This window comes from Podarcis filfolensis (assembly GCF_964270895.1).
Source record: "Podarcis filfolensis genome assembly, chromosome: 5".
Lineage (NCBI taxonomy): Eukaryota > Metazoa > Chordata > Lepidosauria > Squamata > Lacertidae > Podarcis > Podarcis filfolensis.
In genome coordinates, this window is record NC_139608.1 from 70,660,398 (window position 1) to 70,684,641 (window position 24,244).

At 41.9% G+C, this 24,244-nt stretch overlaps 1 protein-coding gene across 1 annotated transcript in view; it reads right to left on the reverse strand.

Moving 5' to 3' along the window:
- The window catches only part of TET1 (tet methylcytosine dioxygenase 1), an 84,842-nt gene that overhangs the window by 30,991 nt on the left and 29,607 nt on the right, over window positions 1-24,244 (reverse strand). Inside the window, exons 6-8 of the mRNA XM_083614416.1 lie at window positions 4,143-6,750; window positions 2,764-2,854; window positions 566-659 (exon numbers count right to left, since the gene is read on the reverse strand). Of these exons, the coding sequence (XP_083470542.1) occupies window positions 566-659; window positions 2,764-2,854; window positions 4,143-6,750 (2,793 nt within the window). The remainder of the gene's footprint in view (window positions 1-565; window positions 660-2,763; window positions 2,855-4,142; window positions 6,751-24,244) is intronic.

The following is a 24,244-nucleotide window of genomic DNA, read 5'->3' on the forward strand; positions in this document are numbered from 1 at the left end:
GCAAACCAATCACCTTCAGCCTCAGGCCTCTTGTTTGTATCGTGACAGTAATACTGCCCTGTCATAGAACAGCTGTAAAACTTACCAAGATTAAATCCAGAGGTTCGGTGTGCAGTGACACCAGTATGCTGATAATACCCATGCCACCCTGCATTGTCTAGGGAGGCAATAGAAATCCTCAGTGTGGGATTGGATAAGGCTAAAAACCCAAGCAAAACTTCAGTCCCAATAGTACCAGCCACCACTGAAGTAATTTCTGTCTTTGGATGATCTATGGAGCAGCTTGTAAGCTTTTTCCTGCTGGTTTTTGTTTTGTTTACTGTTGCTGATTTTTAATTCAATTCATTCATTCATTCTTGGTTGACTGGTTTAGATTTGATCATTGGTCACATTGTGCAACCTTTTTGATTCAAAGGGGGTAACAAAATTATTTTAAAGTATAAATAAATAGCGCTTTGATCACTAAGAAAAAAACACTTCATGGGCCTTAAGCACCATAGCTGCAATAAAAAAATGAATTTCAAGAAAACAAATAAAGATATATTACTATAAAACAAAAACTTACCCACTTGGCAATTGGACACCCTTGGGAGCTTTTTCCTTCTCTGCCTGTATACACAACTACCTCAATTCTTACAGCACTTCCTTTTGCTCCATATCTGTAGAAAAGAAAAACTAGTAAGGATTATGAAATGTCCTAGTAATTAATTCCGTTAACAAGTAGAGAAGCAACAGGCTACTATTCTGCTGGGAGTTGCCCAGAGTGGCGGGGAAAACCCAGCCAGATGGGCAGGGTATAAATAATAAAATTATTATTATTACTACCCCTTCTATGGCACTGAAATAAAAAACCACTTTCCCCATGCTCCTTTTTCACATGTTGTCCAAGAGATCCCATTTTCATTGCTAGCATACACTACTCTGACTATAGTACTTTACAGAATCATTCCTATCTTGTCCTCTTATTCCCAGTTCTTTCTATCCCACCCAATAACTGCTACTAAAAACTAGGGCTGTCATCAATTATCTTAGATGATCATATGAACTGTAATTCAACCAATTAAATCTGCATATGTTTGCACATTAATATAACAATGGTTTTATCAAATAAATGTTATAGCAGGAACCTTTAAAAAGAGGCATTCCCTCCAGAGAGAGAGACCGAGAAAGAGAATGCTTCTTCCCCATTTGCAACTGAATGAAAAATGCCCTTTTAAACATTTAAGATCTGTTTCCATGTAATTGTGGCACCTTTCCAGCCAATTTAATACATTCTGTTAATCCAACCAATAAATTTACTAAATGTGGGAGCCCAAAGTAAAACATCTACACTTTACAAACACACCAGATCTTCAATGTAACCACACGGAGAACTCCAACAAAATAAGAATGGGATTAACCTACGTCATGTGCCCTCTCACCAGAAGTGCTGTGCAATGACTTCTGCTTGTGCAATGGGGCTTCCCTCCTCTTCCCATATGCCCCCTGAAATGGGCTCAGGAAAACAGAACAGCATGCCGGGGGGAAGGGGGGTGTCATTCCATCTGGCAAGCAGCATTCAGAATGTCTGGAATAGCATGATGATGCAATCCACCCTAGGACTATAGTACTAGATTCATCTGACAAAGTGTCCATGAAAGCTTGGGCCGTACTAAATGTGTAAGCATGTTAAGGTGACCTCAGTATCTGGAGTATGTGGAAAGCATATCATGATGCAGCATGGGATGCTGTACTTCAAAGAAACTTATTCAAAGAAAGCAATCAGAAGTCCTGACAGGCATCCACAATTCCTTAGGTAAAGGTAAAGGTGTGCCTGACCATTAGGTCCAGTCGTGACCGACTCTGGGGTTGCGGCGCTCATCTCACTCTATGGGCCGAGGGAGCCGGCATTTGTCCGCAGACAGCTTCTGGGTCATGTGGCCAGCATGACTAAGCCACTTCTGGCGAACCAGAGCAGTGCACGGAAACGCCATTTACCTTCCTGCCGGAGCGGTACCTATTTATCTACTAGCACTTTGATGTGCTTTCGAACTGCTAGATTGGCAGGAGCTGGGACCGAGCAACAGGAGCTCACCCCATCGTGGGGATTCGAACCGCCTACCTTCTGATCAGCAAGTCCTAGGCTCTGTGGTTTAACCCACAGTGCCACCCACGTACAATTCCTTAGGCACACCTAAGAGAACTCTGGATTGTAGCTGATGATAAGCAACTGCCAATGTGACTTGGCTCTGAAAAGGAAAGCATGCATCTTGCAACTCTTGTTCAGGAAATCATTTGGCCTCTCTCCTCTGTCAAGATGGTATCTGAACTTCCCTCAAGCTCTAGCTGGCTTCCAGCCCAGTACTACAATTGGCCACGTTGTCCTTTATTTACCTCCTGTGACTGACCATCTGCCTTGGATACAGTCCTAAGAAACCAACACGGAAGAGATGACTCTTCCAGACCTCAGCACACCATGTCACATACCCACTTCCTGTCCAACTCCCAACACCAACTGTCTTATGAGAGTCTCAACCCCTTTCCTAAAGACAGAGTCAGCACTCAAAAAGCAGCAGCATTCTAGTTACTGCAGCTCAAATACAGATAGTGTAGTTCCGACCTAGTATAATCAGGCAGGGAGACCTTAGGTAAGTACCGCAAGAAAAAAAAAAGTTATAAACCACTTATACTATCATCATATATATTTGATTTATTTTGGGGGGGGGTATATAGCGCTGTGCCTATATTTAATCAACCTTTACTCACTGATATGTATTTTCTCACCTGTCTTCCATTATTTCCCTGACTGCAGCAACACTTGGTCCCGTTCCAAGGTGTGTATAATATGGCCCTTCATCCTTCTCTATAATTTGCTCTACAGAAATAATTAAAAATAGCTGTTAAAATTATTTCATGTACCGGATACACACATACAGTTGTGGTTTTTTTTAAAAGAGGAGAAAGATAAACATATACAGTAAAATATTTATTAGGCATGTCATACACTCCAGGCTGGAGTTAAAAGACTTGGTGGATCTCCAAGTCTGAGAAGGCTGAGGAATATTGATGGGATTAACAATGGGGCCTTTATCAAAACACAAATGCTATGGAAGCTTTTGAAAATGTTCACATTTTGAACTAGAGTCAAGTTTATTATTGTTAACTGGTTTATCATTAATATAATACTTCATTCCCTTTCAGATACTGAAGAACAGGAGCCAAATGCATATATACACATCAAAAAACTGGGGTCATCCAATACACGGATAGTGGCGGGGGGGGGGAGCGCTGCGCCACCAGCCAGCTCGTTGGCAGGAGCGCAGCATCCCCCGATGCTGCAGCGAGAGGGGAGCGATCTGGAGGGTGTTTCCTGCCTACGGGTGGGGGGGGGAGAGAAGCTGTGCGCCACCAGCCATCTGCACGGGAGCACAAATTCCCCCAATGCCGCGGCGCATAGCGGGCGGTCCCTGGGTCGTTTCCTAAGCGCGGCGGCATCGGGGGAGGTTGCGCTCCCAACTGGATGGCTGGCGGGAGTGCAACTTCCCCCAATGCCACTGCATGCGGGAAATGATCTAGGGAGTGTTTCCTGCCCGCAGCTGCGTGGGGGGAGAGGCTCAACAACTTTGGGCCATCTCCCCTCATTTTCCTAAAATTGACTCCCCAAAAATACGGGGGGGTGTCTTATACATGAGGGCGTCTTATAGATGGAAAATTGCGGAATGGGAATTCAATGAGACAACCAAAGAGAGCAGTGATAAAGATACCCCCCATATTATTTATAAAGGTTGTTATTCCCTAATTCTCAACAAACCAACAAAACAATTTTCCTCCCTGTTTGTTGCAGAGAAACAGGAAGTCAGCAATTCCCTGAAGTGCAGGGCTGAATAAGTATTTTCAGCTGATAACATCAACTCATTAGGTAACTGGAAATTCTTCCACTACTGTTGGAAGTCACAGCCAGATGGTAAATTCAGGTAATCAAGCAGTTACTTGATTAGTATATGGAGTGATATAGAGTCATCTTTTCACTTATGTGGTGGAGACTTGGAGACTCACTTCATCAGAGCAGGCAAGAGGCAACATTTGCAAGATAAAAAATCTAAAGGAATCCTCAGTGAGAAAACTTTCAGAACTCCATGCAAAATGAACCAAATTACACTTACCAACACAGTCACAGCTTGGAAAATCAGTCTGTCCTTTCTTTGTGGGTGTATCGATTAGGTTCTTTGTAGGGGTGTCCAAGAACTTCATAGGCGATTCAAGAAAACTACTGAGTGTATTCTTTGTTGGAGAACACCCTAAGATCCCTGTTCTCTGTGTGTTCTCAGTCTCCAAGCTTCTCGATGTTGGAACTGTAACTTCACTTGCACACTCTGCTTTCCTGAGAGCCTGCAAGGTTTCCCCTGGGGAGGCTAAGCAACAGTTAATGGACATGGTTTGCAATTCCTGGCCCATTTGTTGTTCCATAGCACCGCACTCAAGTTTTGCTTGGTTTTCCTTGCACATTTCATCTGCTCTTTGACCAAAGATCTGAGGCAAAGGATGCATCTGAGCCATGTTCATTGTTTGCTGTACCTGAGAATTCTTGTCTTTTTCTGTAAACATCTGTACATTTTCACTTCCTTGGTTCAAACAGGATTTTGCTTCGAAGTGAGGGACAGTCAGAAGACTATTGGAGAGTAGGCCACTATGGTGCAGAGCATCTGGGGCAGCACCTGGAGGATTAGTGCCCCGTGCCTCATTGGAGCCCATAGTTTTTATGTGCTCAGGCACCATTTCAAAGCCAAACAACTTGTCTTTCACTTTGTCTTGTGTTGAAGCAGGCAAAGGCCTGTGGTATATTATTTGAGTTTTGGGAAGAAATAATGCAGCTGCTTTTTGTTGTGATGAAAAAGTATTCCGATTCCATGCCTTCTGTACTTTGGCTTTAGTTGATCTTTTCCCCAAAGCAGTTAGTTTCGAATCCTGTGATGCGTTCCGACCAACCTTACGTAGTTTAGAAGGCTTTTTCGGTATGTCCTGTAATTCACTAAGATGGCAATCTTGCTGTAGCTGATTTTGTTGGTCAGGCATTACTTGAGGCTTCTTTTTTAATCTTTTTGCCCTCGGTACTGGTTTTTCATTTTTCCGTGTTGGTTGCCTTTGCTTGACTAACAATGGACTATAATTGTTCCTTACAAATACAGATTGTTTCTTCTGCAATAGGCACTGGTCCTGTTTATGTTTTGGTTGCATATCAGGTGGTATTCGACTGAGAAGCGATGTCTTCTGGTCTGGGCTTGCTTTGCTTGATTCAATTATTGCTGCAAGTTGAGTTAATTGGGTGGCTACCTCTTCCTCATCCTGGCTATGAATATTTCCCCTAAATACAGAATTACTTTTTGAATTTGAGCCATGGACAGCCTTCCCCTCCCACTTTCCAAGCATGTCTACTCTGCTCCTCCGCTGTTTGACAACACTTGAGATTTTGGAGCATGGCCCAATGGCAGCTTTATGATAAAGAGGGTGTTTCTTGGTAGTATGACCTGAAGTTCCACCAGACACTAATGCAGATAAAGACTTGGTATCTCGTGGGGAGAAATGTAGCCTACGCAATAAGCTAGATGGACCAGTGGTTTTACTGGGGAATTCAGAAATAGCACCTTGACCATTGTAAAGCAAACTCTTAGGAAAGATTCTTCTCTGTGAAGCACCATGAGAAAAGAGCTGCTGGTCTTTCTGTGGACAAGCCCCTTTGATTGCTATCAATGCAGATGACGTCAAGGGACTTTTAGGAAGGGTTCTTCTCTGCAAAGGAGCATGAGGAAAGAGCTGCTGGTCCTTCTGTGGACAACTTCCTTTGATTACTTTCAATGCAGATGATGTCAAGAAACATGAATTATCCTTTTTGTAATTGTTAAGTGAATGTGAACTTTGCTCTTCTATGCACTGAACTCTTTCTGGTTTAGCTGGTAAGGGAGCTCCTGGAGGGACTTCCGACAAGCGTGTCAATGCCTCAATAGCTACAACCTGTTCTACAGTTAAATTTCGGTTTTTAATCAAAGATAAAAAAGTTGACTGAAGTGACAAATCTTCAGGTTGCAAATCTTTGCTTGGAGCACCATTTGAAGCACCATCATCAAGGCAGCCATCTTTGTCATGCACGGGAGTGCAAGATGGCTTGTCCTGAAGATCTAAAAGTGAAATAGTTTGTAAAAGTGAGTTCTCAGATTCCTGAATGGCATTAGAGTTTTCTGTCTGCTGCGCTAGAATGCGATCCTTCTTTTCTGGAAGAGCACCACATGTTCCAGTTGTCAAAGTGCTGATATTGTTCAGTTGAGCAGCGCAACCCAAAGAGACATCCAAGTTGCTTTCTGGGCAGCTGTTTGCCGGATCAGCACCTGTTTTTTTCAGCAACAAGTCACATTCTGCTGGTGAATAAGGAATGCTTTTAATGCCATTTCTAACAGTTTGTGCAAGCAACTTTTTGGGGTCATCTAACACGTTGGAAGAATGAACAGCTTTTGGATCCTTTTCAAAATGTTTCGAGTTCTCATTCCTTGCTCTAGCTCTACAGAGGTCACCGTTCACATGGACGCTAAGCGATGGCTTCTCATTCTGTGCCCACTTCTCCGTTTCTAAGCCAGTCATACTTCCCTTTTCATCTGCCTGTACATTTTCCCAAGGCAGCAAATGGCTTGGTTTCACCTTGGGTTTTTCGCCATGGCCGTGGGCAACACAGTCCATGAGCTCTGGTCTGCAGCCATTGACTGGTTTGTTTTCCAAGTCTCCCTGAAAAACAACACAAAAATAGTTTTAGCCAATACTGTTATTCCTGAATATACAGATGCATCGGAACTACCCTAATTAACCTTTTTATCGGCAAAAGTATTTAAACATCAGCAATGCAACACTGTAGCAGTGGTAGTGTGAGAATGCAGCCCAAAGGAAGGTGCTTGCTTCCAAATAAAGGAGATTAAGATTGTTTTTCAAGGGTGGAGGTACCAATTCAGTGATTTCCACTGAAATAAAAATTGTGTGTGAGAGAAAAAAAGTTTAGGAGCAGCTAATATAAAGTTTTGGTTTTTTCCAATATAGAGAGAGTATACAGTAACTGTAGGTAACACTTGCATCCTGAAGCCTAACTTTTGCCTAACTGAATGTGTGTCTTGGGGTTGGTTCACTGGTCTGTGACTGAGGAAACAGTGTGTACATATTATAAGGAAAGGGAAAGAGGTGGACTACAAGGTATGTTGAGGAATATTCCACCTTATCAATTCTACATTTCAGAGCTATTCAAACATCAGAATATTGCCTTTACCAAACATCTTATTATGAATATTGGAGTACAAACTCATCCACATTTGTCTATAATGAACAATAATCTGCCTTTTGCCATTTTAAAGTTTTATTACACTATTGTAAATTCTTCATCGGCCACATATAATGGGGTAGAAATTTTACTGGAAACGAAGATCATCAACCAGAGTCCTTTTAACTGGACAGGTCAGCTAATACTGTACATTCTGAAGCTTTGGTGCTTTTTTCTGGAGATGGAAAGACAAGTCTGGATTTCAGACTTGCAAGAAAGACAAAATCAACTTTGGGACCACACTGCATATTGTCACAGGTATGGAACTGCATTATTTGCAAGGGAAGGAAAGGGGGTTGACTTCTGCTATATAAAACGTGAAGAGGTAAAACACCAGTATACTGAGTCACACAGAGCTTTACCTTCACCCATTAAAAAAATTAACATAAATGGTTTTCATACCACAACCTACGTTCCAATTTATCTTGGAGTAGTAAAATGCCCCTAACCAAGGGTGAAATATCTGGGTAGGTCTGTTTTCCCCAAATCAGTTTTTGTTTGAAAAACCCCACGGAACGTTCTTTTATCCCAATATGTTAACGTTAGCTAGGACAAATAAGCACACCAGTGGCAAAAATCAATCAATTCCTTTTTGTCCCAGGCTCTTTAAGTGTACAGAAAGAAAAATAGAAGTAAAGTAGTTAAAATTTGGGGGACACTGGTTTGATGCTGTGCAGGTGACATAGTGCTTAGCTGGGGGTGCTTTCTATGAATGGGATATTATCAGGGTGATAAGAATGATAGTATGGAAATGTGGCACACAAAGGGCAAAGGGCAAAGGCCAAAGCTCAGTGGCAGAGATGTGCATGCATAAGATCCCACATTAAACCTCCAGCATCACCAGATAAGGCTGGGAGAAATACCTGCCTGAAACCCTGGAAAGCCACTGCCTGTTAGTGTACAGAACAATGCTGAGTTAGATGAACCAATGGTCCAATCAGGTATAGGGCAGCTACCTAAGTTGCAACACATAAACACTTGAAGTATATTTATGCATCAGGAACATAGAAGACAGACTTACTGCTGGGGACAGTTGTCTAGGACCAACAAAGCTATGTTTCCAAGTGCCGTAAAGCTTTCAGTGGTGATATTCCCGAAGGTTCGCATTCCTTAAAAGTGTTTCCTGAAAAGGCAGAAGCTCTGTACTACAGATCCCCCACCCCCAGTTTTTATTCATTTTTGTATATAATCTCTAGCTTTGACCCAGGAACAGGATGAAACTGAGCCCGAAAGCCGAAGTAAGGCAGCAGTTTCAACACTTGCTCCAGCCTGCGCTGTTGCTGTAGAAACAAAGAATCAGCTTCTCTGAAGATTGTAACTGAAAAGCAACGAGCTACAGGAATACCCTTTATGCCCCCCCCCCACAGCCAACCTCTTCCCAACCCCAACTCACTGATTTAGGCTCCAAGCCCGACTCTGCATTGCTCCCTGCTACTTCATCACTCCATCCGACTCAAAGTGGGAGAAGGTCAAAAGGGTATGAACCCAGTTCGGCTTGCCTGCTGCCAGGATGCCAACCTGGTCCATGGGTGCTGGTCCTTCTTTCAAGCAACACTGTTGCATCCAAGGGCTTTCAGTACTATTTCCCCTCAGCCGCTGGCTGATGATGTGCACAAACAGCCGGCTGATGCTGCGACTACTGCCGTCACTGATTCCGTTCCCCCCAGCAACACCAGCAGCCAGTGTCTGGGCTGGTCCTCCACTGTAGCGTAACAGCAGCCAGGAGCCCAGCACTCACTGAGCTGGAGTTAACTCCTTGCAGGCCAGATACAAGTACAGGGAGGCAGAATGAACAAAGAAAAACTGCCTCCAGTACAGAGGCAGGCAGGCGGAAAGTCTTGCTATGTATTAAAACAGCTGTAAAGTCAAATGCAGCCAGTTTGCAAAACAGTGTTGCGTATAAAACTATTCAAGTCTGCTCCTTGTTAATCACCCACTTCCCCTGCACCTCAACTTCTATAGCAAACTGAAACAGATGCTAATCTGCAGGTTCACATGCAGAAAGTCCCAGCACATCAGAGTACCCTAAAAAAGATGGAAGGGAAATCAAGCCAAGAAAAAAACATGTTATGTTTTGCAACAAGCTGAGCTTATCTCCTACTTCTCTGCATCCAAAAATGGAGCGGGCTGGCTCACAAGAGGTGCATTAAGTCCAAAGCAAGCTATTCAAGCAATGGTTACAAGTGCATTTGAACCAGGGGTATCAAAGCACGAAAGGGTAGATTGAAGAAAGTTCTCTTTGACCCAAACTTCATTCAAATTGGCCACATGCTCATGCTGCAGTCTAGACTTCATCTGAAGCGACATTCTCACTATAGCTACGAGTCGCTGCAATACAGTTCCATTCTGCACAAATCAGCAGTGGCAGCGCTGTAAGAAAAAGGATTGCAGCCTTCTTTTTAAAATGTATGGTTTATGACTCTGGTACATTTTGCATGCAAAAAGTGCCTTTCTTTCAAATATGCTCAAGGTGCCAGGAATTGGCAGAGGGGGAATGCAAGCTACTTGTCATAGAAAGCGCAGGCCCCTCTTGGCTTCTGCCCCCCTTTAGTGTGATGTATACTGCTCAGGTAATATGTGAAGCTCCTCTGGGTCCCATGGAGGAACCACTGCTCCTCTCTGCTCTGATAGGAAACAAGAATGACATGTGAAATAGCTCCAGCATGGCACAGCTCAAATGGTGCAGGAACAAGCTATGCTACAGTGTCACCTGAGAAAGAGCCCAGCCTTTAAGGTCTAATAAATCCTTGTTTTGAATGGTAGATTCCCATTGGTACCCACCCCCTACCCACTAACCCTGAGCTATATCCCTGTCTTCAGACCTCAGTCTGCCCTGCCACCCCACAAATCTTAATTGAAAAGAAGGCAACTGAGTTCAACCATCCACAAAGCATTGCTTCCACTACCTGCCTCACACATGGTACACACCATGGAAGGTATTGGTACTGTTTGAAATAGTCATTTAAGTTCAACTTGAATGCCAAAGTCTCCTGCAGCTATCATGGGAGTTGCTTTGTTCTGTTTTTATGGTGTACTGTATGTTTTAAATGTGTTGTAAGTCACTTGGAGACGTCTGGGTAACAACCAACTGGCAAGTCTAATAAATAACAGCAACAACCTCAGTCCTGAGTGTTCCTGGGCTATTCCTGCCCTATCTTATCTGTCCCAGTTATGGCTCTGTTAGGGTGGGAGCAGGAGAGTGCTTGTGACTTCTGGCCAACACATTACATTTGTTTCAAGATTAAAGCTAAAATGTCCTTTTTCTTAAACTCAAAACACGCTGTTCACTCTATGCTTCCTCAAACTATCATATTTGAATCTTCGTCCCTCCATTCTTCCCACTGCAGACCAGGGGTATCCAACATGGTGTTCTCTCCAGATGTTGTTGGACTCCCAACATTCCTGACTCTTGGCAACACTAGCTGGGGCTGATGAGAGTTAGTTCAACAACATCTGGAGGGCACCATGTTGCTCTATGCTACTCTAGACCTTATTTAAACGGGATAGGCTCAAACAGAAAACAGTATTGTTTTATCAGATCCCTCTTTCTCTCTAAATAAACTTTAAGTGACCCCCCTCCCACCCCAAGAAGTGAACAACCAGAGACTGGGAGGGTAATTACAATTATTTTGTTATCTGCAAATAGAGAGAGGGGACGTCTGCTTACTGTTCTTGGTGCCACCCATTATGAAAACTCAACAAAGTAATACTTTTCTTAAAACAACAACTAAAACAATCTTGATCAAACTGAAGAGTCCAAATGATAAAGAGGCAACTAGTCTCCTGCTGGGAGAGAGCTTCAGCGGATTGTTAAGTATATTTATATTGTAAACCGCCCCACAATCCTCGGATAAAAGGTGGTATATAATTTAATAAACAAACAAATGAAATGAAAGTTACCAAGCAATATTATACCAATGATTTATAGCTTTTGTTAATGCACAGGGGAAGCAGCAAATGAATGGTCAGTTATCCATTACTGTGGTACCTCGGGTTAAGTACTTAATTCGTTCCGGAGGTCCGTTCTTAACATGAAACTGTTTTTAACCTGAAGCACCACTTTAGCTAATGGGGCTCCTGCTGCCGCCGCACCGCCAGAGCACAATTTCTGTTCTCATCCTGAAGCAAAGTTCTTAACCCGAGGTAATATTTCTGGGTTAGCGGAGTCTGTAAGCTGAAGCGTATGTAACCTGAAGCGTATGTAACCCGAGGTACCACTGCATTGGATTCTGGCCAAACCCTACCAGTCATACAGCCAGGTCTCGGCATCAGGTATCAGGACATACAGTTATCCAGATGCTGCAAGGTGCATATTCAGAAAGTGTCTGTCTAGAATTTCAGGTACGGAAGAAAAGTGAGGGATCTGTAAATTCTAGAGCTATCATACAATTAATTACCTGCTGAAAACCGAGACCTTCTCCCAAAAATCTTGGTCAGAGTCGTAGGCAAGGCTGACCTGCCCCTCAAGAGGTATGAAGCCAACTGGATTCTAGAACTCTCAAGAGGATAAATACATTGATCCTTATGGTTAACTTTCCAATGGCCTGACCAAGCTATCACACAACAAATTGGACTACAACGCATTGGCAATGTTTGTGGGTACCAATAATAATAATATAATAATAATTTATTATTTGTACCCCGCCCAACTGGCTGGGTTTCCCCAGCCACTCTGGGCGGCTTCCAACAAAGATGAAAAATACACTAAAATGTCACATATTAAAAACTTCCCTGAACAGGGCTGCCTTCAGATGTCTTCTGAATGTCAGATAGTTGTTTATCGCTTAGACATCTGATGGGAGGGCGTTCCACAGGGCGGGTGCCACTACTGAGAAGGCCCTCGGCTTAGTCAACAGCCTTGGCTTAACAAACCACACAGTACACACAACCTGATAATTCCCACTTTGATGATCCCTTCACAAGAGATGGTAAAAACCACAAAAGGGATACCATTATCTGAACCTATGATAATTGTTTATCTCTCTCTAACAAGCCAAAATCACTAGCTAGCCTTAAAGCAAGGTTTGTCATTGGTTTATAAACTGTGTATTGCTAGGGAAAAACAAACCACAATTCCAGATTCAGATATAATGTGATGTTATGCCCTTCCTGGTTTGTTTACCTGCTCATTCGAAGAAAGGAGCAAAAAGTACACAACTCTGTACACAGTACACAGGCACTCTGCTTGTGCAAAGTATCATTTGTTAAAGATAAACCAAGAACCTTGGCTTATCATTATGTGTAAACATGGCCAGTGGCATGCAGGAATCATTTTCCATTTTTTTTATTACGGCATATCTCCTCGCCTTGAAACCCAGAAACAAAAGGGGATATTTCAGCCAAATCTGTTATTTGGTTTTATTTTCAAAATGGCATTTTGAAGGCTATACTGAAATCTTCCTTGCCTCTTACCAGTGCAATGCCATCCTGCTAACCAGCTCAGAATTATGAGAGGGCCTGTGAATCCAGGATTTCACCTTACAGAGATTAAGCCATCTATGACAGTTGGGATGGGTTTCCCCATCTATTTGGCAAGAACAAGTCACTTGCATTTGGTTCAGCCTGGGACTCCAAACTAAACTGCATTTGAGATGTCAAACTCAGTCTTGCTTGTTTTATTTGGATCAGTTTCAATTAGTCTCATTTACAGATGCAGAGGGCATACATTGGAGTGGGCCCATGAGCTACAAAACACAATTTGGATCCATGCCCATCCTAACAGATGAAAGCCAACAGGGCAATGCTGTGTTTCTTATTAGCTGGTATTACCAATGCACTGCTCAGGGAAAGCAGAATGCCAGATGGTCTCAAAGCTATACCTATTTGTACCCTGCTAAACAAACATGAAGACACAATGCTGCTCATTGACTGCTCTGCTTCCAGCTTTTTCATTTATGGAAAAAGGCTGTTGAGTGGGCTGCCCAGCAGCTTCAGGCACATCAGAAAACCATTAATAGTAGTCAGAACTTTTACCCAGAGGGAACTAGAAGCTTTGTAGAGGAAACTAGTGGTAGATCTGGTCACATACACCTCCAGCAAGGGTTCATTTACCCAAAGATACCCTTTATGTACCAAAGCATATTTAGTTTGCCTTACACCAAGAATGCATTATGAAAACTTCTGCCAGTTTGGTATCAGACGCAAACTTGACTACCTCATTGCTTGCCCCCTAACTCAAGTACATTTACAAACAACTTAAAAAGCATGGGTCACCTACTGCATCCTTCCCTCTCTGCTTCCTATTCCTTAGCCATTTACAGATACATGAGAAGATAATCTCCGACTACTGGCCATGTTGGGTGGAGCTGATGGGAGTTGTAATCCAGCAATATCTGGAGGGTACCACATCAGCAACGCCTAGGATAACCTCAGATCCACAAAGGATGCTGTTTCGCAGTAATCAACAAAATGTTAAGAATAGCAAATAACAGAATGACGATCCTTTGCAAAAGAATTTTTAATTAAATTAGGGCTAATCATTCAGGTCTTGCTACAAAAACAAATACACAAAGTATTTGTAGATCCAGTGGCAGCTTATCAAAACTGTGCAGCCACATAGGATCTTTAGTGCAGAAATTCAAGTTTATAAACAGCATGTTATTATGGTGAGCTATTAAAAGAACAAAGTCAAATGAAGGCGTTCCTTCCTCTTCCTTCAGCTCTACCTCAAAAACTACCACCCAGGTGTTTTAACATCTAACACAGGGAACACAGTGAGAGTTTAGAGCAGTGTGGATGTCCTGGTTCCCACCCTTGGATGAAAGACTCTTAGATAGGGAAATCCCAAAAACTTTACTGATAAAACCATGGCCTCATCATCAGATCTACTAACCAGACTTTGAAATTAGCAGGGCGCCAGGCGCATTTTGTACCTAAAGATTCTCCATTTGCGAACACCTCAAAAAGTCTGGGTGCCATTTTTTGCACCTGGCTGACACTCAAGGATTATGGAAATGTATGGGCTTTGAAGCCTCAAAGTATATGTTAAGGATAGGCAATATGTTAAGGAGTTTAACAATAAAGAGTAGTGTGTTTTGAAAACTGAAGTATGGTATCAAAAATTGTAATGTAAACACCAAATTAAACGTGTTAACAATTTCTGTTTAAAATGTGATATTAACAATGTGTAACTTATGTGAATTGTGTATTAGTTCACGCTCATCAAAATAATAAATAAAAGGTGTTGCCACCTCTCCCAAATGGTGACTAGACATTCTGTTTTGGTGCCCACAACCCAGGTCCTAGGAGCCATTTGGCTCCTATCTCAGTTTCGAACACTGCTATTAACGGTTTATAAACAGACTTCTGGGATACCTGGCTAGGCATAAGCAAAGATGTTGTCCCAACACTTGACTCACCTCTCCTGCTCTGCTTTTAAAGAGAAGGACCACACAGTCACAAGCGACTGCCCCTGGTGGTGGTGGCGGCAGCTGCTGGGTCTGCTGGTGCATCCTTGGCAACAAGACCTGAGCCCAACCCTCAAACTCTCCCTATGTCTCCAGCTCAGCTGCCTCTGCCAAATTACCAGCTGCCTCTTTCGCTATCTTGGGCACTCTGTACTCGGGAGATGGAGTAGGAACTCGTCCAGCTAACAACTCCCCAGCTCCCCCCGTCCCTTACAAAAGCATCTCTAACTCAACCGCAGAGTTCTCATCCTCTGACAGATCCTGCCATTGCCACCCTGTCGCAGCTGATGCCACAGGACTCATGACACCTGCCTCTGCCCTCTACCCTGACCCAGTCTGTTTTGAGCACCTGCTAAAGTACCTACTATGGATGCAAAGTTGTTTAAAAAGAGAAGCAAAAAGGAAAGTGCTCTTCATTGTCAAAAATCAACACTGTGGAGTCAGAGCACCATTCACCTCAACAAGGCAGCAAGCTGCTGCAAGAACTGGCACCTTTATGGCAAAGGCAAGGGTCAGTTAACTTTTAACAGCAGGTCCTCTTTTACATAAGAATGTTATAGCCCAAAAGGGCAGGAGGCAGGTGGAGAGGCAAGGAGTGTTGAGAAAATAGTTGTTTGAACAGAGGTTACACACTTCTCCCACATTACAGAATCACAGAACTGTTGAGTTGGAGGGGACCCCGAGAGTCATCTAGTCCAACCCCCGTAATGCAGGAATCTCAACCACAGTCAATTATACTTGCAATTTGCCTACTTGCCTGTGACAAGTAGCCATTGCCCTGAGCAGATAACCAAATAATAAACTGCACCTGCCCAATGTGGGGCACTTGCCAGAAAAGGCTACACATACAGGTTCCACAGTACAGTATCACATTACGGTGGCAACACACATAGCAGAACCACCAGCCCTAGCAACCAGAGGGAACATAGTTCCACAAGGCTGCTAATACTACCTACAGTAGACACCTGTAAGGTGTTTGGGGAAGAGAGCTCTGAAAGGCTTGCCAAAGTCCTAAAACAGAGAGAGTCAGTAGGGAGACTGCTCTGGAAAAAAGGAAGCAAACATAGCTTACCAAGCTGACTGGCAGGTAAATGGAAGTGAAGGAGTGGCTGATAGCCCAAGAGAAGGAAGACAAAGCTTGCCTCCCCCCACAGCTTCCTAACAAAAAGGTCTATCAGTTCTTTAATATTACAGGATCATTCCAAGATGCCTCCCCCAGTGTGGTGTAGTGGTTAGAGTGTCAGACTAGAACTTGGGAGAGCAGAGTTCAAATCCCCACTGAGTCCTGAAGCTCACTGGGTGACCTTGGGCCAGTCACTCTCTCTTTGCCTAACCTAACCTCACAGGGTTGTTGTGAGACTAAAAGTGTGCATGCCACCTCAGGCTCCTTGGAGGAAAGGTAGGATAAAAGTATAAAAATACATAAAATAAATGTGAGCACACTGTTGCTTTGTAAGGTAGGACTGGGTCACCTCTACTCACAGCCTGGGCTCTTCCTGCCTCTTCTAGCCTTAAACGGCAATCTGTGCTTGTATCCAGCTCATTGCTATCTCTGTGTTTAAATGGGCAACAAATGTCCAGCAGTGATAGAATCAAAACTACCAGGCAGAACAATAATTTGGATAATACTATCCTCACAATAATTGCATAGCTATTTTTGCAGATCAGCATCCCAAACACCCAATGTCATTTTTTGTTTCAAGGAGGATTTTTTTCCCCAAAAGTGTGTGAGAAGAGGGCAACTACAATATCAATAAATATAGAAAAGCTTTTAAAAAACAAAAACAAACCAAAAATGAAATCAGTTATTTCTTCCTTCTTATGATGGCATCTGGAAAGACTGCAACATTAATTGGAAAAGTTTGGCAATATTGCAGTGCTAAAAAAGGAGAGACACTGGAAGGTTTTAGTCAGCAGATGTGTCCAAAGTTTGTTGCAACTGTTGGATGGGGAAAGACCAATCAGCAGCTCAGCTTTATATATTTTTCCCTCAATAAGATGCCACAGGGAAAATAACCAAGCAGGGCAACTTAGTGCCCCTACAGCAGCTGGTGTAGGCTGGGGATGATGAGAGTTACAGTCCCAAAAAAATCCAGAACAGGTTACAGCAGGTTGGAGAAGCTGAACTTCATGGAGGCTCTGCTCTGAGACGCAGAGCCATATATGCCACCTTCAGACATAAATGTAAAAATCAAATCAAAAGCATGAAGGACATTTTGAGCCCGGTTCTTCCAAAGATCATAGTTGTCTAAAAAATCAAGATATCATGTTCAATGCCATGTCCACAAGCACCTGTGCAGCACAAAGCAGGGACAAGTAATACACAACTTCTTGTTTGCTCAGGAAAACAGACTCAAATATCGAGAAAATGCCAGGAAAAGCAACAAGAATGTGTGTGCTCTATCTCTGCATGCAGCCCTTGCTCCTACAGTTTTAGCACCCTTCACAGGTCTGTTGCCCCCTCAAAAGACTGCTCTTTCTGCCCCTCTGCTTGGAATTACCACTAAGATGACCGCAGTGATGCCACCTCTTATTCTATTCAAATGCCTCCTTAAAACCTAAGTTTTCTGTGAAGTCTCTAGCTCAACACCCCACTTTCCCATACCCTACTGCAACTAAGCCTCTAAACAAGCCGAAGTACACAAAGCTGAAACCAAAGCACACTGTTTCCCTATCTGCCTCCCCTTCTCTCCCCCTTTCATTTCTCAGTTGTTTCTTCCATGTAAGATTTTAGGTTGTAAGCTCCTTGGGGCAGGGACCTATCCTCTTGCGCCCAGTGCAAGGATGGATGGCATTATATAAATATACAGTCATTCCACATGGGAAACAAAACATTTTGCTAACTTGCACTTTAAAACACCACTCATACAAGAAACAAATAAAGCAGGAATAGAACCCAGTATTTATTTTAGACATTTCCTGCTTTTGCTTAGAATAGACCCGCTTGTGTTTATAGAACCTAACAATACTGGCTCTGCTTCATCTGACGCACGAAATAATGAATTATGAACAAACAACTGTGAGCACATCCAATGGAATATCTGTGAGGCTTTAAAAGATGAGACAAATTCATGGAGGACAAGACTAGAAACAGCTACTAGTTATGATGCCTACCTTTCTACCTCCACTGTCAAAGGTAATATGCCTCTCAATACCAGCTGCTGGGATCTGCAGGTGGGCAGAGTGCTGTTGCACTCAGGTCCTGCTTTCAAGGCTTCCCAGACATATGGTTGGGCACTGTCAGAACAGGATGCTGGAGTAGATGGGCCACTGGCCTGATCCAGCAAGCTTGTCTTATGTGCTTATGAGAAACAACTGAATTTTAAAGCAAACGTATGCCGTCGTAGTACTCCGTTAGAACTGCGCCTGCTATTATGGATTCTAGATCACACTTACTTGTTCCTGCTTTTTAACTCCCGCTGTGCAGTTGGCCTCAACAGCCTCTTTTCCAAAAGTAGATTTGGCACTTTTAGAACTTACTGAAATGACACGGGACTGTGCCACTTCATCAGCTATTATCTTGTTTATCTGATCATTTTCTGATTTCTTCAAGTGCCCTCTGTACTAATAAATATAACTCTCCCTATCCCAGTATGTCACCATATTTGACTGTTACATTTGACCAGGCATAGGCAAACTCGGCCCTCCAGATGTTTTGGGACTACAACGCCCATCATCCCTGACCACTGGTCCTGTTAGCTAGGGATGATGGGAGTTGTAGTCCCAAAACATCTGGAGGCCAGAGTTTGCCTATGCCTGCATTTGACCATCCAGTTCATTTAAGTTACAGAAACATTGTACGTCATGTAGGGCCAACTCACACATTTAAGGCTGAGGTATCCACACAGCAGCATTACTACCCATTTTCTCACACGTGGAGCCATTTTTAAAGAAAACACTCCAATATTGAAATTACACAAGTTAAGGGAAGTTAAAACAATGCAATGACTTCATCAGCTCAGATATCAAAATATGAGTGAAGCCCAAGACCAGTGATACCAGGTTATATCCCAAACAATTTCATTCAATTTGTTGAAGGGGGGAACTGTAATACACCATTCTACAAGGGCTTAACAAATTTGTCCCAGGCAGAAACTGAGTTTTTAAATCCTGCCTGCTAAGTACTTAGATCAATGAATCAGATGCACAACACAAGTTAGTCTTATTCTAAGCAAAGGAAGCCATATTGGTCTGAGAAAAGGCTTGGTCATTATTTTAGGATGTTTCAATTGGCCCTAATAAAAGTGTTGCCCAACTGCAGATTCTTGACTTCACACCAAATGCTAAGCATGGCTTAGCATGCAGAAAGCAAACATCAAAGTGTACTTTACTGCATATTTCTATGCATCTGTTGTGCCTCTTAAAAACTGGTGGATGATACACTGCCTCTGCCATTAGCTGCTTTTGCAATAAGCCACACATCTCATATCATTGTATTGAAGTAAATGTTACTTTTGGTGGATTTCATTGAAGCTGTACACAGATATTGAATTAGTAACCCAGCAAGCTAGGCAGCATGTAAATATAATAATAATTATTAATTTACCAATAACCTTTATTAGATATGCCTTTTTCTTTCTATAACCATCTGCCTATTTTAAGTTACACAATTATATTAAGAAGCAATGCACTAGTAGTAGCGCTTTATGAACTGGTTATTTGATGGATAACTTTCTCAACTGTTCTTGAAGGTAGGAAGGAAATGTCAGTTGTAGGGCTTAAGGGCTTAAGGTAACTATTTTATATTTTTCAAAACATGTATGTTTAACTTTTCTGTATGCTCCTGGCAACTCTTTCAAGGATGGGGGGGGGCAGAGAGAGACAGATTTTAGCGATTCACATTGTAAACTCATTTGAACCACTAATTTACTGCAGCATAAATCAGATACCATCTCTACACTTGACCTCACGTCCCTCCAATTCACTGTGTGACACCAAAACCTCTGCTTTGCTCCTTAGAATCTCCAATTCACTTAGCCCTCTTGGAGAAGTTTAATCATCGTTTGAGATTATCTAGAGGGCATAAGCTAAATCCAACTCCTGGGTAGCATTCTTATATAGTGTATATAAGAATGGACACCTCCATGGACACCTATATCCCATAAGCAATTGTAGAATGATACCTTCAACTAGTTTCATGATGATTCTGTTCCTAGTTACATTGTCTTTCTGACCTGACAGCTTGTTCTCATCTCTTCCATACCTGCCACTACTCGACAGGTGTGATCTTGTTAATATTCCTTTCATATTAAGAGGAATCTCCAATCCTCACACATCTATTATCCACTGCCAACACACTAATTTAATTCTAAACTTGCCAAGGGCTAGTCAGTACAATGGATGGTATTTTCTTTCCAATACAAAATTCCCCTTCAACCTTCCAACCTCTTGAGTTCCCTCTCTGTCTGCTCCACCTTCTTGCTTCTATGTTCTCCAATGTAACAGAGGACCTTCGCAGACACAAGTGTCACAGCCCAATGAGCACCATTAGCTCAGCTACGGACCAGCTGCTAAGTGCTATGGGGGACTTTGTTTTTTGTTTTTATAAGATTTTTATTAAAGTTTTACAAAAAAGAAAAGTAGAGATTCACAGAATAAAAAACCATAAATTACAGAAAAAAGAAACACACAAAAGAAAAAAATACAGAAAGAAAAACACAACTAATTAAGAAAAATTAAATTTAAACAAAGAAAAAATAAAACCATTCCATTTTTCCAATAACCTCAATTTCATATGCTTATGTTCTTGACCTCCTCGCACCTTCCCCTTTTTGTATTCCCATTCAAATATTTAATTCAGCAAATTCTTACCCTTTATCGAATGTTTAAACTTTGTACCATAACATATACTATATCCATATTTTTCAACCAATTATCAATATCTTTTTTGCATAATCTTAATAACTTTTATCACTAATTACCACTTATTACCCATCCAAGCACAATTTTAACACTCATTAATTTTATAGTATTTCTGAAGATAGTCTTTGAATTTCTTCCAGTCTTCTTCCACCAACTCTTCTCCCAGGTCTCGGATTCTGTCAGTCATTTCCGCCAATTCCATATAGTCTATCAGCTTCATCTGCCATTCTTCCAGGGTGGGTAGCTCTTGTGTCTTCCAATACTTTGCGATGAGAATTCTTGCTGCTGTTGTTGCGTACATAAAGAAATTTCTATCTTTCTTTGGCACCAATTGGCCCACCATGCCCAAGAGAAAGGCCTCTGGCTTCTTAAGGAATGTATATCTAAAAAATTTTTTCATTTCGTTATATATCATCTCCCAGAAAGCCTTAATCTTTGGGCATGTCCACCAAAGGTGAAAGAATGTTCCTTCACTTTCTTTACACTTCCAACATTTATTGTCAGGCAAATGGTAGATTTTTGCAAGCTTGACTGGTGTCATGTACCACCTGTATATCATTTTCATAATATTCTCTCTTAGGGCATTACATGCCGTAAATTTCATACCTGTGGTCCACAACCGTTCCCAGTCAGCAAACATGATGTTATGACCAACATCTTGTGCCCATTTAATCATAGCAGATTTAACTGTTTCATCCTGCGTATTCCATTTTAGCAGCAAGTTATACATTCTTGAAAGTATTTTAGTTTTGGGTTCTAACAACTCAGTTTCCAATTTTGATTTTTCCACCTGGAAACCTATTTTTTTATCCATGTTATAGGCTTCTCTTATTTGAAAATAGTGCAGCCAATCTCGCACCTTATCTTTTAATTTCTCAAAACTCTGCAATTTCAATTTATCTCCTTCTTGTTCCAATATTTCCCAATATTTCGGCCCCCATAAGTGCTATGGGGGACTTTGGATGGTGCTGTAAGCATTAAATCCTTAAGTCGCCAACAGTAAACTTTCTTTAAAATCACTTTTACTATTTTATATATGGCAACTTAATGCCACAAATTGGTTTGTTAGGAGCAGACGTTTTCTACATGTTTGTGGTTTATTAATTTACATTTGAAGCATTGTATAGGGTGGCCAATAAACTATTGAGAGTTTGCAAAGTCCATTAAAGTGTAAATTGGAAATAACCCTTGAAATTTGGAAGGAAAAATTCCACAGCTATCTGTACTGTATACCTCAAAGTCTGAAACCTGCCAAAAGTAAGCTAACCGATTATCTTTGAGTATTTAGGAAAAAGCATTTGCGTCTGAAAGCATTACATATACAGTCTTTTTGGATTTTTAAAAGTGGTTTTTAAAAAAATTCCTAAAAACCCCACCTTGAAACAGGGTACACCTAATAATCAGCACAGATCATTAACATGACTAGTGACATGTTATGACCACCTCTAAAACAACAGAAATAGAACAGCATGTTTGTGAGATAGGTAATACAATATGTAGTTTTAAAATCAGACTTTCCTTTTTTAAAAAAAGTTAAGATGCCCTACCACAGGGGTCAGCAACTTTTTTCAACCGTGGGCCAGTCCACCATCCCTCAGACCATGTGGTGGGCAGGACTATATGGGGGGGGGGGGATGAACGAATTCCTATGCCCCACAAATAACCCAGAGATGCATTTTAAATAAAAGGACACATTCTACTCATGTAAAAACACGCTGATTCCCAGACTGTCCATGGGGTGGATTGAGAAGGCGATTGGGCTGCATCCGGCTCACGGGCCTTAGGTTGCCTACACCTGCCCTACAATATGCGTGCACAACAGAAGCACCCAACCACATATATCCCATTGAATAACATTTTTAAAATCCCCACTAATGTATTGCACAGAATCAATCCAGAGGAAGTTAGGTCTATCTTCCTGCCCGCCTAAATCCCAGTAGTATTAAAGAATTTGAGAATTATAGGCTAAAATTGATAAGATTTATATGAGACTTCAATATGCCCAGCTTTCTCCAGATTTAACACAAAGTCAATCTGTCTTTGTCTATGTTTATCAGTCCAGATAAATGTATAAATACTCAGGCAGCATAATCCTATACATGTTTCCTCAGAAGTATGTCCCTCAGAGTTTGAAGTGATTTATTCCCTCATGACCATGCCGGAAATGGCAGCCTTAAAAGTTCAAAATGCTTAATGACTGCTATCTCTAGTCCTCTTTGAACAACTATAAAGGATTATATGCATCCCAACTCCTCACCATATCCAGACCATGCCTGCAGAAGTGGATGAAAAGGACAGCTGAGTATTATGACAGTAAATCCCAAGAAAGTGTGCAAAGGATTGGATTGTTAAGTATGTCTGGCAAAAAAGGCACAGTCTAAAAGAATACACTATATAACAAAATACTAATGCCTGGTGGGTAACACAGACATTTAAAACCTATTATTAAATACATGCAAGGGCTTATCGATTTCCAAACAGTGTTAGAAACTGATATGAAAGCTAGGAGCTAAATAGAACCTTGAACCTAGGTTATGGGTGCTGCAATGGAGTGTCTAGGCACGTTTTTTTAAAAACTAGAATACAAAGTTGAAAATGAATGAAGTGCAACTAAAATATTCTGTTCATTATTCACATGGTCTAGTCCTTTCCCTGCCCACCCCCCTAATATTCTTAAGAGGGTCTCTTCTCCAGCCTTCAGAGAGTAGCTGGAAGTAGGGAGGCAGAAAAAGGTCCTCCTTCCCTTCCACTCTGCATTTTTAATTTGAAATCTTAGGTGCAGCACTGTGCCCAAAGCTCAGAAGCTGCTTGCGCTAATGAAATTCCCTGTCGCAAAATGCACCTAGAACAATGGGAGTTTCGATCACCGTTTCCAAATGAGAGAGAAAAAACAGGAGGCATGCTATGACACCAGATTAGAGCAGGGAATGTCTTATGTGCTGTGTTCTTATCTCAAAACAGTAAGGAAACAAAATTAAATTATCTTTTAGGGCAAGAAAGATGTCACATAGAGCCGAGAAGCCAAGGTACGTGGAGGAGGGAAACAGAATATTAGGAGTAATCGCAACATACAGTAACATACCCTCATACAAGAAGAATCTAATGACATGAAATATAAAGAACCCAGTACTACTTGGTCTGATTTAAGCTTGCTCTAAAATTAACAGATGCAAATCAAACTATCTAGATTAGGGGAAGCCAATGTGGTACCCTCTCAATGCTGCTGAACTGTAATTGCCCTGAGCACTGACCATGCTGGCTGGGATTGATGGAAGTTGCTCTCCAAAACAACAGGAAGGCACCACATTCATTGATCTAAACTTAATGCCACTGTTAAACCTTCCGACCCATTTAAGGAAAGACCAATACAATAAGCAATCAGCTTCTGGAAAGCGCTAATGATCAATAGCACAGAGGAACAGAAGCCCTGGGAAAGCCAATTGGTGGCACATAGGCTGCAACAAAACTTCATCCTGCCAGTTTGCAGCTCCCTACCTCAACCCAGATTGGAGACAAGTGCCTACCTGAATCCCTGTCACCTAACATGGGATGCTCATCATGTTGGAAGTGATGTGCACAACATACTGCTTTAAACTTGGCAAGTGTCCACAAAAAGCAATAAATGTGCTCCAGGGGTCTTGGGTCC